General features: G+C 37.8%; 1 protein-coding gene across 1 annotated transcript in view; it reads right to left on the bottom strand.

Moving 5' to 3' along the window:
* Pik3c2g (phosphatidylinositol-4-phosphate 3-kinase catalytic subunit type 2 gamma) overlaps positions 1 to 15,649 on the bottom strand; it is a 361,584-nt gene that overhangs the window by 115,916 nt on the left and 230,019 nt on the right. Inside the window, exons 20-23 of the mRNA XM_005364544.1 lie at positions 13,812 to 13,992; positions 9,278 to 9,385; positions 3,536 to 3,628; positions 1,661 to 1,790 (exon numbers count right to left, since the gene is read on the bottom strand). Coding sequence (XP_005364601.1) covers positions 1,661 to 1,790; positions 3,536 to 3,628; positions 9,278 to 9,385; positions 13,812 to 13,992 — 512 coding nt within the window. The remainder of the gene's footprint in view (positions 1 to 1,660; positions 1,791 to 3,535; positions 3,629 to 9,277; positions 9,386 to 13,811; positions 13,993 to 15,649) is intronic.

The raw sequence follows: 15,649 nt of genomic DNA, 5'->3' as shown, positions 1-15,649 counted from the left end.
GGACAATGAGGACTGCTGAGAAGTCAAGAACAATGGCACTGGGTTTTGATCCTACTGCACGGACTGGCTTTGTGGGAGCCTAGGCTGTTTGGATGCTCACCTTACTAGACCTGGAAGGAGGTGGGAGGTACTTGAAACCCTAACTGCTCTTCGGGCTGATGACGGAGGGGGATTTGATTGGGTGAGGGGGAGGGAAATGGGAGGTGGTGGCGGGGAGGAGACAGAAATCTTTAATAAATAACTAGAAAAAAAACAAGCAGGTTCTCTTTTCAAAAAAAAAAAAAAAAGACACTAATTGGCCAGGTTGGCCAGTAGTCAGGCAGGAAGTATAGGCAGGGCAGTCAGACTAAAAGAATCTTGTGAAGAGGAAAGGCAGAGAGACACAGTCACCAGCCAAATGTAGAGGAAGCAAGACAAGAATGTGTTACTGATAAAAGATACCAAGTCACATGGCTAGACATAGATAAGAATTATGGGTTAATTTAAGTTGTAAGAGCTAGTTAATAATAAGCCTGAGCTAATAGGCCAAATAGTCTATAATTAGTATAAGCTTCTGTATGTTTCTTGGGGAATGAATCACTGTGGGATCAGGTGGGACAGAAACTTCCATCTATACTTTGTGCAATTGCAAGCATTAATGTGAAAATATAGCAAACTTGCAAAATAAAAACATCAACACTCTTCAGAAGTAAAACTAAGCAATGAAACCAAACCATTTAGTCTTTCATTGCATATTTAGGTTTGGATTTTATAAAGGAAAAGAAATTTTGAATCATGCTCAAAGTGTGCATGTTTGCTCATTTTGACTAATTTTATAGCTATTCAAAAATTCTTTTAAAAATTAAATGACAGTTCTGGGCCAAGGAGATGGCTCAGCAAGTAAATCCTCTTGCCACTCAAGCTTGTAGAGCTGAGTTTGATTATTAGGACCATGCGAGTGGAAAGAGAGAACTGATCCCCAAATTGTCACCTGACCTCCATACAGGGACCATTCATGTCTGCTTCACCCACACACATTTTGTATGCACACACGGATGCACACACAATAATAATAAGTAAAAAATAATAAATAAGTGTTGTTACACAATGTGTTTATAAGGTTAGGGTTTCTCTAATCATATGCAAATTATCTATTAATGATGACAATGGTTTTGACTGGACAGGTTATTCTCTTCTGGATGATGCTAGACTATGAAAAATTGACTTTATACTGGTGAAAAGTAACATTCATTCAGGAGAAAACTTCCAAACAGTGAAGTTTGGAACTGAATCTCTTCCTGGACTATCAATATCTGTTACAGCACTAGTCTGTGAGGCTGGGTACTATGATATCATCACTGCAGATGTTAACACCTACATTATCTTAGAAAATGAAGGAAAACTGAATAGTCATTAAAGCAACTAATTCCTATAAGGAAACAAAGAATGTCACAGTTAACATCTGAATTGCAAAGTTATAATTAGTACCTAAAAGCAAGTTATACTTTACATCAATCATGCTAATTTGTAATTTTGAAAAATATTCTTTTTTTTTGAAGGGAGCAGGCACAGGTTTTTGGATCTTCGAAAATAGAGCCTAAAACTGTTGGTTTGCAGCATGATAGCAGAAAATAAGGGAGGTAAACAATGGATATCACCTTGTTTTCAAATCTGCACTGACCTTGGGCTTTTCCTGTAGACAGACATCTATAAATGATCATTTGCATATCGAGGCCCTCCTGCAGCCAAATGTTGTCCATCACTTGAATAATCTGCAGAACAAGCATATCCTGCCGAAGATCATCCCCGGCCTGTCAAAACAAGATTGCAGGCTCACACCTCTCCACAAGTGCCAATCAATGGATCCCAATGTGGTCTATACCAATTTTCCCCAAGAATTTCTTTCCAGCTCAATTTAGGGCAGTTTCATTAGCACTGAGAGCGCCCTGTGCTTCTGACAGCAGACAAAGCAGAGGGAGATTTGGCCTTTAAAGGGCCACAGGAGCTCCAGCTGTCGAATGAGAGGCACTGCTTGGGATGCTGCCTTTGATAGTAATCTCCTCATTCTTTATCCACACACAGTTTCTTTGACTCAACGTCTAATGCAGCAAGGCAGAATGAATGTTTATCCAGGTTTCATCTCAACCAACTGAGATCTGGAAGTGAAGATGACTTGCTCTGACTTAAGCTTTATGCACAGAGATGGAATTAGAATTTTCGCTGCTTCTTCACTATGCCACAAAGAGCACATGTGTGATGTGGTACCTGTGAATCTTTGGCCTCTACTGTGGACAATTCAAGATGGTTTTCAGAAGAAACCATCTCTGAAAATAAGAAAAAAAACCAAATAGGTGGTTTTCATCATAGATGAACAAGCACAGTGGGTCCCAAGGAGGGGGGGGGGACTCTGTGATTTCACATAAGTGAGAGTTTGATTATTCAACTGACCTCAAATTTATGCAAAGACAACTCCTGCTGAAGTTGCTTTCTTTTTTTCTTCATGAAAACAGAACATTTTGTGATCACTAGTGTTAAAGGTTCTGAGAGCAAAAGGCCATGTGAGCATCATTATCTTTATTTCCAAAATTAGCCAGATTTCCCTGAAGATTCACCCCAGGACATTGTTGAATAACTGACTGTATTAACTGGATGGATGGCAGCTCATACTTCCACTTACCCCTCCTTGTCAGTGTCTCCTTGTGACCTGCCCACCCCATCTACACCCCTTTTACTTCCCTATGGTTCATATGAAAACTTAAATTCTCCTTATTTGTTTCCTATTTATAGAGAAAAGGAAATAATCCAATTTACTGAAATAGGCAGGTGCTGATTCATGCCTGTAATTTTAGCACTTGCTGGAAGATCAGGAGTTCAAAGATAGCCTATAGAAAACCTTCTCTTCCTTCAAAAATAAGAAAAAAAAAAGAGAAAAGAAACAACAACAAAACCAAGACTCAACATGGTTGATGAGATGGTTAAATGGTTGAATGAGTAAAGGCCATGCTTGATGAGTTCAATTTCCAGGACTGATGTGATGGAGGAAGAATACCAACTCTCAAAAGACCTTTATTCATGCTCCATCATGAATGTGTGTGTGTGTGTGTGTGTGTGTGTGTGTGTGTCTGTGTCTGTGTGTCTGTGTGTGTGTGTGTGTAACAAAAAATAACCAAGTGCTTAAACTAGTTTATACTATCCAGGTTCCAGGTGATACACACTATTTTAAAATTTTTTAAATCTAGACAAAAAGAAAATTCTGCTTCTGGAAGCTTCTCACACATTTCACTATGCCATTCAAAAGTGATTCTCTGTGTTCATTCATTCAAGCTTAGTTTAAGATTTGAACTGAAGGATACTTGGCAGTTAGCCAGCAGCATTTGATTTATTGCCAATCAACTTGGCATGCACCATAATTCTGTAAAGAGACAGACTCTAAAATAATTGGGAAACCTCTGTGTTTTTGCCAAAGGAAAATAACTGAAATCATTTCTTTTAGTGAGCAATAAATCAATAGCTCTGCTCATGGAATCAATTTTGAGATTCAGGAAAGTTACTGTACCTTAAAAATAACACCAATGTTTTCACCCATTGGATCAGCATTGATGAAAGTGATCTTCAATGGCAAAGCATTAGATGTGAAATATGAGCATGCCTATAGGAGGAGAAGGAAAAATGGTGAGCAAAATCAGGCAAAGACACACCTTTGTGAAAAATCACAGCCCCTTGACGATTTCGCTAGACGAGTAAACAAAAGAAAAAAGTATAATTTTATACTCTGGAACAAAGAATTGTATTTGTCAAAAACAAACTAACATTAGTTTCCCAATTGCAAGTGTTTGGTATAGTGCACCTTTCTTCTTATCTTGCCTTCTGCAGTTTTGGGAACCTACCGTCAACCATATTCCCTACTATTAAGTGGGAAATTTCACAACTAACTCTCAAGCTTTAAATTGCACATCCTTCTGAGTTCCATGATGAAGTCCTGTACCATCTTACTATCTTATCATAATGACAACAACCTTTGTGCAGTGTATTCATGTGGAATAAGGAATAAACAGGGAAAAACCATAGATTTGAGTCCACATGTTTTTCAGGGTATTGTAGCACATACCCTCCTCAGATAAGGGGGTTAAATATTGTACTTTATAGTAGAGAATTCCGCTTTTTGTAGGTTAAAAACCTTCCAACACAATTTTCAACCCTATTACAAATTATTAAATGGAAATCCCATACCTAATTCTCAAGTTTCAAATTTCAGATCCTCTGAGAAGCATGATGAAGTCATATGCCATCTTATTCTCTTAGGAAAATGAGAACATGCTTTGTGTAGCCTAAGTGTGGTATTTTGAATAAGAAGCATTCTTCATAAACTCATATGTTTGAACTCTTGGTCCACATTTGGTGGCGATGTTTGGGGAGGTGATGGAAACTTTTGGAAGTGGAGTCTTGCTGGAAGACCAACTCTAGGGATCCCTCAGTTCCTGCTTTCTCTCTCTGTTTCCTATGTGGATAGAAATGTGATTAGCTTCTGCTTCAATTGCCTATTATGTCTTTTCCACCGTGATGGACTCTATCCCTCTGGAACTGCTAGCCAGAATAAATCCTTTTTCCCTTAAGTGTCTTTACCCCAGAGCAGAAAAGTGACTAACACATCAAGGAATGGAGACATACACTTATTCTTAGAATAAACTAAGAGGTATGTAGATGTTGTGTTTTTTTATAATTGGCTAAGAGATGAAAACTAAATTTGCTATTTAAAAAAATCATTTTCTTTCAATTTGTTTTTTTTTTTTTGCCCTGGAATATGTTTTAAAGAAACATGGATCTGAGAGATCTGAATTCTAATCTTGACTCCCTTTTTTATTAGATATAATATTTTAAAATTATTGTCTAACGTATCTCACTATACTGTAGAGTAGAGAATAAGAAATTTTTTGTGCATTTTTGTAAAAGATAAAGGAATTAATGATTATGAGATGCATTCTGCTGAGCTTGAGAATAAAAGGTTACTTAAATATTGAACACATTTCTTTGTTAGTGAATGTTCTTCGTAGATAACAACACAGCCTCATTTTCTTCTTTCCTCATATTTCCCACTTGTATCTTTTTTGTTTTGTTTTGTTTTATTTTTTTTTATTGAGAAAAAAAATTTCCGCCTCCTCCCAGCCTCTCTCGAGTCTGAATAGTAGTCAGGGTTCCCCGCCCTGTGGAAAGTCCAAGGTCCTCCCCCCTCCATCCTGGTCCAGGAAGGTGAACATCCAAACTGGCTAGGCCCCCACAAAGCCAGAACAAGAAGTAGGATCAAAACTCAGTCCCACTTGTATCTTAAGTTTTTCATTGTTGACTGTCTCCACTCAACTTTCCCTTTTGTTTATTCTTCCAGTTTATTTGGGAGTTGAAAGACTTCTTGTGCATAAACTTCTAGAGAAGTCATATTGAAGCCAAAGAGCTAAATCTATACTAAAGAAAAGAACAGGATTTGTTATGTTCAATCCATCAAGTCAGTAAAATATGACATCAATATAGATTGAAAGATGAGTTTGGATATGTGTATCTGACATCTGAAATCGGTATAAACTGAGAAGAAAGGGATCTATTTTTTAACTCAGTTGTCAACACAAATCTGATCTCATTTCTGAGCAAACACAAACTCTTGCGTGCTGAATCAATTTGAGTTTGCTAGTTTGAAAGGTGGGGCTGAATGAGAAGCATGTATTTCTGCTGTAGGAGTCATATGATCCTGTAGTGAATTATTTGATCTTGTTATGCTACAGAATTATTAGTAAATGTTATGATCTTATCATGTTATAGAATTAAGAAATCCTATATTAGACAGAAATAAGCGTAGATAAATTCTGAATTCCAGTTTGTGGGCCTTGTTTTGAAGGATGGCGGCTCAAGAGAACAGAAAAAGCCAAAAGGTGACTGAAATATGCCGTAGACACTCTTATTTTTCTTGAATCTATTCTGCTTCCATTGTTTCATTTCCTGTTTCCACACACAGTATATTTAGTGAGGGTCGTGTCAAAATATTCTATTATCAACAACTGCAATGCACACACAATTATCTGGATGCAAAAAGAAAGAAGCATTGCATTTAGTTAAAATGTCAACGAAAACTGGCATGAACGTTTACACATATATATTAACTTGAAAATTCATGAAGAAATTTATCACAGTTGAATGAAGAAGAATCATAAGAATAAAGTCATTTGGAGATGAACTAGATCTTGAAGATTATGAGTGGCATGGATATTAGTAAATAGGCCGAGGAAGGGTTTTCTGGGTAGGAAAAAGCAAACCATCAAAGACGAAGTTTGAAAGGTGGACTAAAAGGGTCATGATAAAGGGGCAGGGAGGACTGAATCAAAGTCTTACAGGTTATTTTATGTTTGGTGAAAGCAGAAGAAAGAAAGGAAGATTAAAGGTGAAAGAGAGAAAAAGGTATGACCTCTGTCCTCGAGAAGCAGAGATGATGATTGGCATAGATATAAAAATAGTTCAGAAAAAAGGAAACCTGTAAGTAAATAAAATGCCTGATCCTTGCTTTCCATCCACAAAGACAGACTGCATTAAGAGAATCTCAACTTATCACCTGGTCATACCTCAGCAACTCAAATAGAAATCAAGGAATCATACAATTAGCGGTTCCCTGGGGGAGGCATGGTTGAGAATATTTCTTATAAAGAAAACACAACACAAGCCTAAGACCCTTGCTGTCTGCCTTTGAGAACTATGCTTTACAACATAAACTGTCCGGCCCGAGATTTTCTCCCACTGATAAAGCACAGACTCAAGTCTTTCCCACATTCACTGAACTCATCAGATTCACTCCAGTGTGAACTCTCTGGTATACTGTGAACGAGGAGTGGTAATGATATACACACACCAGATAGTTTCCTTACGTCATGTGTAAGGTGTCTCTGACAAACAATGGGACTGGCATTACAATAGAACTCATATTCATTATGCTTATAAAGTCCCTTACCAATGTGAAATTTTTTGTTGTATAATGAGGTGTGAATTGTGACTGCATATGTTTACATGGCTAGACATCCAGAGAGTGGCTTTGTTCGTGTGGTGCCTGATACACAGCAAGAGACTGAATGCCTTGTCGCTGTAGAAATTAGTTCAATATGGGAAATAACCAGGCTAGCTAAAGGATAAAACAATTATATTTTTATTTACTATAAGGGAAAAGCTCATGAGACAGGAAAGGGAAGTCCAAGTTCAGCTGTGTCGTGGGAGTAACACACACACACACAAACACACACACACACACAGAGAGAGAGAGAGAGAGAGAGAGAGAGAGAGAGAGAGAGGGCAAACACATCTGGTCAGTGCCCCAATTTTCTCTCCAGCTCCAGGAAACCACGCCTTAACTAGGTTCCACCTCTTTTTTTTTTGTGCGTTCACTGTTGCTTTATTTATTTATTTATTTATTTATTTATTTATTTATTTATTTATTTAAGATTTCTGCCTCCTTCCTGCCACCGCCTCCCATTTCCCTCCCCCTCCCCCAATCAGGTCCCCCTCTTAAAGATGACTGGTTAACAAAGCTTACCCCGCCATGTCACATTGCTTTCAATGGCTTTTTTACTTGCAGTCAACAACTCAAGAGTTCTAAGTGGCAGATTTTCCAAACTGCCTACATGTATGTGTTTGACTCTGGTGATGGGGATTCTGATAATGAGTGAGACATTTTCTCTAACTGAAGGCCTTGCTATGCTCTAGGCTTGCACACGGCTTCTCCCCAGTGTAGACTCTAGAAGGCACTGTAAGCATCCCTATTCCAACAAGAGCTTTACCACATTCATTTCAGCTGTAAGGTTTGTCATTCCACTGTTCAGTAGGACTGGAGGACGGATTAAATGGTGCCATGAGAATGTCATATGGTTATTTCAGTTCTGGCTACGGTTGTGCCACAGAAGCTCAGCTCTGTTCCAGAGAGGGTCGCAGCAAATAGGGCCAGGAAGCAGCTCTACTTGGGGAAGCTCTTGAGCATCAGGACAGTACTTCCAGTGTAGGGAAGGAGTGTAGCTTTAGCAATAGGGTGAGCTATAGCACCTCCCTTGCTGTTGACTGCTGGCCCAGCCAGCTCACCCTGGCTTCCCAAGGACCAGTCCTTAGCACAAACACTGCCTACAACAACCTCCTACCCCAAGGCATGTCTAAACAATGTACTTATAATTTTAGCTCCCCAAATTAAGTCATATTTCCTTAAACTATCTCTCTCTGTGTGTCTCTCTCTATCTTTCTCTCTGTCTCTGTCTCCCTCTCTCTCAAAAAAGAAGCAAAAACCAAGAACTGGTGTTTGTGATCCCAGTTTTCTTTCTATATTAAGCATCTCTAACATGCTTGTTATTTTTTTCCCCAAATATGTTTTTGAGGCATGTCAGGAAAGTTTGTAAAGGTTCTTGACAGTAGCAAAGTCATTGAGATGATGGTGTAAAATAAAATCTTTAGCAAGCTTTTTGTATTTACATCAGTAGTTGAATGATTTTCTCTCGTTAGCTGTTGGATTTGTTGTCTTACGACTTGACTTCAGTATCATTTACTGTTCATGCATGATAGCTTAACCTCTTCACTTTTAAATCTCACTTATCAATCATTTTCTCTATTAGTGTCTTTCTACTCTAGCATTTTCGAGATGGAGGATAATAAAGCTTAGTGGGAACAAAGGAGAAAGAGAGATTCCAATTCAGAGAAAAGTTATTGAAGAGGTACCACATGACAGAGGATTAGGAATAGAAGGCTTAGGAAGTCATGAGTCTGAAAACACTAGGAAAGACTTTACAGACACGGATAAAAATCACAAAATAAGTAACACACTGATGCATATTAAATTGAATCAAAATGGATTTGGATAACTAAAGAGATTAATGTAATAGACACATTATACACATAATATAAATAGGCATGAAATTGTAACCAGCTCTGCCAGCTGGTCCAGCCCTTCATAACTCAGAGAGATATGGAAAGTTTCATGCATGAAGCTCTCAATTCAATAATCCCAGGTGGTAAAAGACATCCACTCTGTTTGAGAAATAGCGTTGTTTGTGTTTTTCATTTTTCAATAAAGTGATAGTTTGTTTCTAAACCAACAAATACGCTACAGGATCAATTGTTTTCTAACTCAGCAAAATAAATAGAATATATACAGTGTGGAGAGGATTAAACTGTTTTATTTAAGGTAGTTGCACTATTAATTTGTGAATCATTTATGCTAGGTAAAAATGTTTGATGAACTAAATAATAAAAGAATAAGCAGCCAATTTATCCATTAAATATATTGACTTACATCACGATCGATTCCTTTTATGTACAGTGCCGGGTCCAGAGGAAGATGACAAGTCTTTATATCTTTAAAGAATTCTTCTAGACTGCCAATCTCTTTCTTTAGAACATCCTGTGAGAAAAAATAATCAGAAAAAACAATGTTTAAAAAATGTAAATAACTCAAGTCTTTATTTGAGTTACATGTTTCTTGTATTGATTAAATAAACTCTTTACCTCAGGGGTGATGCTGTGATGAACTGTGGGATCAGGTGGGTGGCAAGTGGCATATGATGGAGCAGCAGGAAAGACACAATAGGAAGGATGGTGAAAACACCCAGCAAAAGAGTTCATGTCCTTTCTCAAAGACCTCAAGTTCAACTAGAAGCAAATGTCAAGCCAAGCATTGTGCGGTGGTCAAAAACCAGGACCGGTTGGACTTGACTATGGTCCACTGATTTCAAACCCTGTGTTAAGCGATTATCCCCTTGATCTTTTAAAAATAATTTCCTGAAATTTTCATTTATAGCTATCAGGTATTATATGTAATAGTCAACACATTTTAGTAAAATTATTTATATACATTAGTAAAACAATGACACAAACGTTAATGAGACTATGCTGTTAGGAACAATAATGTGAACAACTGTTCAATCAATACCAGTGAGGACATTTCTAACTTCTTTTCATGCCAGGTTTGAAAATATTTAGTGCGAATGATAAAGCTGAAATTTAATTTGGTTGGTAGAGTTTATCTCAGGAAAGTTTCTTAGCTCTTATTCTTGATTCATGTCAAATGACAAAATCTGTTTCTCCCAGGATTTAGAAGGAGGGAAAATTCCACCCTGACATTTTTCTACTACTTTTCTTCTTGTGTTATTTATATGTGGGTTTGCCTGATGATTTCATGAAGGGGAATCTATGCTCCTCAAAGAAGGACTCTAAATCAACAGATCTCACAGAATTCAAATTTCCCCAGGAGCTACACAGTGCTCACACACAGGAAGATGTTGCCAACAGCTCTGACCACTTACCTCACAGGTAAATTAGCCAGGACATATGTTTTGACCTTTGCTGCATGTTTTCTGTAAATTTGCAGTATTGTTAGAGGAAAATAAGAGGAGTCAGCACTCACCCAAACTGTCAATCAAACAATTTTCCTCTAAGAGCTGAGTTTCCATTTCCTAATTTCTCTGAGGTTTTAGCAAACCTAAGGTGGAATTTTGAGGGACAGAGTGTGTGGTAACACTCCCATTAAGCAAAACATCTTCACCATTTTCTGCAGTTAGAATTAATTCAGTGTTTTTCATTTAAACAGAAAATAAAATATTTTTTAAAAAGTACCATCAAGATGGGAGATCAGCAAGTGAAAGGGCTTCTCAAGTCAGCCTGACAACCTGAATTTGATCCCTAGACCTCAAAGTAGAAGAGAACCAACTCCTGAAAGTTACTCTGATTCCCACGGCCACACCATGGAAATGTATGCACTCCCTGACACATACACATAAAGAAAATAAAATTCACAAGAGCACTATTTAGGGATCATCATGGAAGAGAAAGTAGAAAATTGATGAGTTAAAGGTAGCTGTTGATGTAAAAATGTGTGTTTTTGACATGATAGGGTTGTTGCACGCATGAACTAACAGTGACTGTGATGTCTGAATGAGACCTACATAGGATGGAACTAGCCAAAATTCTAACATGGATGGAGTAGGGGCTCAGAAAGTCCCACCCCTCGCTAAGGAGCTATTGATGATTCTTGGCTACTGGGAGAGGAAAAGTCAACTTCCTCTGAGATGAAGCCCCAATGATAGGTTGCCCATGCTTTGGTGATAGCCTTATACCCATTCACATACTGAAGTAATAGGTGGAATCTAGTTTGAAAAAAAAATGGATAAAGTTAGAAGGAAAAAATATTACAGAAGACAGAGGGGAATTTTAGGTAAAGGAATGAGGGTGGATTTGATCAAAACTCATTATATGTTTGCATTGATTCAAAGACAATAAAATGCATAGAATAAAATATGAAAGTTTTTAAAAAATAGATATCCATTACCCCTCATATCTTTTATTTATCATCTTCTTATTTTCATATGAAAAGGTATTTTTTTGTGTTTTTTTTAACCAACACTGCCAGTTAGGTAAAAATGTTAGTAATACCAGTGGCCCTCTGGAACTTGAAGTAAGCTATCCAGAGGTACCAGGATTATTCAGCTATGGTGTATACCTGAACCTTGAGAAATTCTAAATCAGGAGATGAGAAACAAACCTAAATCCAAATTTCTGGAAAGTTCTACCAATATATGTAATTTGATATTCTTTTTTATTAATGAAGAAATTCCAGGATTTAAAAGGTGTTACCTTTCATATGCTTGAAGTATTTTGGGGGTATTTATTTATTTTCCACGTAAAGAATACATTCCGTATTTATCCATTTTGGCTCCATTACCTCTTACATAGGTGAAGTAGTATACTTTGTGGCATTTTTATTAAAGGTAATGACTTTCAGTAGGAAAAACCTAGTTTATGAAACAAATTTAGAACCATTGTGAAATAATCCCTTTGTACACTGTGAGGATTTGTCACTGTGATTGGTTTAATAAACAAGCTGACTGGCCAATGAACAGGATAAAGTTAGGCTGGAAAGTCAAATTGAGAATGGTGGAAAGGAAAATAGCAGACTCAAATGTCTTGAGCCAGATGCAGAGGGAGCAGGAGATAAGCATGCCATGCTAATAAAGGTACCGCTATGTGGAAGGAAGTAAATAAGAAACACGAGTTAACTGAAAATATCAGAACTAGTTATTAATAAGCCTGAGCTACTGGCCAAACATTTGTAATTTATATTACACATCTGAGTGATTATTTGAGAGTGACTGCAGTAAGAAAAACTCTACCAGCATAGAACATTTTGTATGTTGCTATTTCATATTGTCTGTTGAGCATTCTTATTGATTGTAGGCAGTGCAAAGAAATTGAGGTTCCTTGAAGACAAGACCATGTTTTAGCCATAATTTCTATTCTTAATTTCTTGTCTGTCATAAGTACTCAACTGCTATTGAATAATGCTCCTTATGTAGAGGGTGGCTATCCACTGCCCTCCTGTTTATGGAACATCAAGTTTAAAACAACTTCCTTAATGGTCTGCATCAATGAAAGGAGATAATGATGCAGATAATTAAAAAGCTCCAATGTGCTTCATTTAAGTCAAGAAAAAGAATAGTTAGATACAGTTATGCCACTGAGAAGTAGGCAGAATACTTTAGTTATTATATGTCAATGATTCTCAACCTTTGGGGGTTGAACAACCCTTTCACAAGGGTCGTCTAAGACCATCATAAAACATAGGTATCTACATTATTATTCATAACAGTAGCAAAATTATAGTTATGAAGGAGAAGCAAAAATAATTTTGTGTTGGGGGTCAATGCAATATGAGGAACTATATCAAAGGACTGTGCAACATTAGGAATGTTGAGAACCGCTATTATATGCAGATCTTAATATAAAAGTATGACTACCCATAGCACTGTTGGTGTTTATTTAATTCATTTTATTTGTTATAAAAATGCTTCTTTGAACAGCATAGAACTGGACTGTGACCCTCTCTCAGAAGGCTGATTGTGTCACAGTGTTAAGGTTGTAACCTCAGCGGTCTACAGTGATCACCCAGTGGTTAAAAATAACTAAGCGCTTCCTGATCTTCCAGAGTATTTGAGTTCTGCTCCCAGAGCCTAAGACAGGAAGCTCACAACTCCCTGTAACCACAGTGTCAGGGCCCTACTGCCTTTCATGGGCCTGTGGGAACACCTACACTCATGTAACATACCCACAAAGGGGCATATTCACACACACACACACACACAAACACACACACACACACACACACACTTAAGAGTAAAATAAAATTTAAAGAAATATTATCTCCTGATGTGGGATTCCCCTCTATATGCCGTGAATACCATTGGTTAATAAACAAACTGGCTTAGGCCTGAGCAGGACAGAATATAGGTAGGAGGGGAAAACTAAACAGAATGCTGGGAGAAAGAAGATAGAGTCATAAGATGCCATGTAGTCCCATTAGAGAGAGAGAGACTCCAGAACTTTACCCAGTAAGCCTCGGGGTGATACACAGATTAATAGAGATGAGTTAATTTAAGATATGAGTTAGCCAGAAATACGTTTAAGCTATCAGCCAAACAGTATTGCAAATAATATGGTTTCTATGTAATTATTTCAGGGCTGACCATCTGGGAACAAACAAGTGACCTCCTACAACAATCTTCTCAGGACTTTTTTTGCTCAAACTGCTTTCAAGTATGTATCTTCTTGTTGTGACCTGTCTGGGTCACACACGGCTCCTGACATACCAAAGTCATTTGTATCCTAGTGACTGAGAATCCCATTAATTTTAATAAAAGCAAATGAAAAAAAATACTTGATTGGAAATTTTTGTGACTAAGTTTATTTGAGGAGTTTGTTTTCCAAGAAATGAAACTGAAGCAGTTGACTCACAGGTAGGCATTTTACATTATTCAAAGATTGATTTCTTCACCAACCTGTCTCTGAGGGTCACTGGCCGACTTGACTTTCTCTCCGATATCACCCAGAAGTTTGACAAGTTTCTGCTCCTTGGAAAACTCATCGTTTAGGGCTTCTCCTACACAGAACTGGAGAGCGGCCGACAGCTTCTGATACCAGCTTTGAAAGAAGGCTTCACCTTGTGCATCCCTCAGCAGCCTGGAGGAAAGCAAAAGCAGGTCCTGTGTCTGAAGGAGACTTAAAAAAAGAAAGAAAACACCTCTGGCAGAAACGATAAGTACATTTCAGACTAATCTGTATGTGGTGTGGCTTGGGGCAGTTTAGCAGCTTAAAATGGAGAGAATGTTGTTTATTTGTTGGCAGTCATCAAATTTCACCTGATAGCTAATGAGGCTCCAAGAGAGAAGAATCAATAAAAACGCTGCCCATCCTTATTTTAATTCCCAACGTAGTTTGTCTTCTTTCACTCTTCTTAATTCTGTAACAAACACTTAGGTCAGGAAATCTCAGAATTGCTAAAATATGGGCATGGATTTATAAACACTTTTTTCCAAGGGATGATGCTATTATTCTAGCTTTACTATGAAGGTCAACATTTTGTCGAGAATCTATCCCAATCCATCACATCCATATGCACTAATGCCACTCCATCAGAATGTACCCTGGTAAACTGTAGGAAGACACTAGAGAAGCAAGAGACTGTTTTATTTGTTTCTGGACATTTCTGGGTTTCATTCTTAGCTCTACACCATATGTGTCACTTAAGCTGCAATATACTTTTTGTGTGTTAAAAAGATATTTAATTTTTTAAGGTGTGTGTGTGTGTGTGTGTGTGTGTGTGTTTGTGTGTGTGTATGTGTGTGTGTGTGAGCATATGTGTACAAGTGCCCTTGAAGGCTGGAAGAGGGTGTTGGATCCCTGGAACTGGATGTATGGGTGGTTGTGAGTCATCCGAGTAGATGCTGGGAACTGAATTCTTGTCTTTTGCAGAGCAGCATGTTCTCGTAACTGATGAACAATCTCTCCATCTTTCTCTGTGTATAAAATAATGATCTTCACTGTGTACAGTTGTGGAGAATGTGGAGTGCTGACATAATCATGTTTCTAGCACCTTGCAGCATGGAGTCTATCTGCATTTGCAGCTTCACCACGTTAACTTCTGAATGCCTGGAAGGAAGTCTGCTCATGAAGCCACAGAGCATGAGTGAGGATGTTTGCAAGGACAGGGAATGGAGACAGGAATTTGATTACTCTGTCTGCCACTTGGCAATTTATATTGCCTTAAAAGCAATTACAATATGCTAAAGCCTTACTTTCCATTATGCCCTAAAACACAAGAGTAAAATAAAAAGGAACACTTCCTTTGAAACTTAACTACTCTCAGATCGATTCCTGTAATCTTAATTAGTCTTTAATTTTCTCCTCTTTGAAAATAGTATTCATGTTACAAAAGCTTGAAAAAAAATCAGGGGTCAAGAATACGGGGAAAAAATGTTTGGCATTGTCATGAAAAACAAAAACAAAATCCCCCAAATCAAAAGGAAAAACAAAAAGCAAGACCAAGCAAGCAAGCAAACAAAGCTAGAAGCATGCGTCAGTTGTCTTTCTCATTGCTGTGGCAAAATGTCTACAGATCATGAAGGAAGAGAGGTTTTGTTCAGGGCCACAGTCTGAGGATGCGATCCAGTGCAGCAGGGGCATGAGACAGCTGATCACATCACATCGACAGTCGGGAAACACAACTGTGAGTGCTGATGCTTAGCTTACTTTCTTCTTTTGATTCATTACAGAACCCCCAGCCCATGCAATGATGTTGTTCACATTGAGGGTGGGTCTAATAACAAAATCTGCAAAG

The sequence above is a fragment of the Microtus ochrogaster genome (genome assembly GCF_000317375.1).
Source record: "Microtus ochrogaster isolate Prairie Vole_2 chromosome 14 unlocalized genomic scaffold, MicOch1.0 chr14_random_2, whole genome shotgun sequence".
Taxonomy (NCBI): domain Eukaryota; kingdom Metazoa; phylum Chordata; class Mammalia; order Rodentia; family Cricetidae; genus Microtus; species Microtus ochrogaster.
Note: the sequence above shows the minus strand (reverse complement) of the source record. Positions and strands in the feature narration are given on the sequence as shown.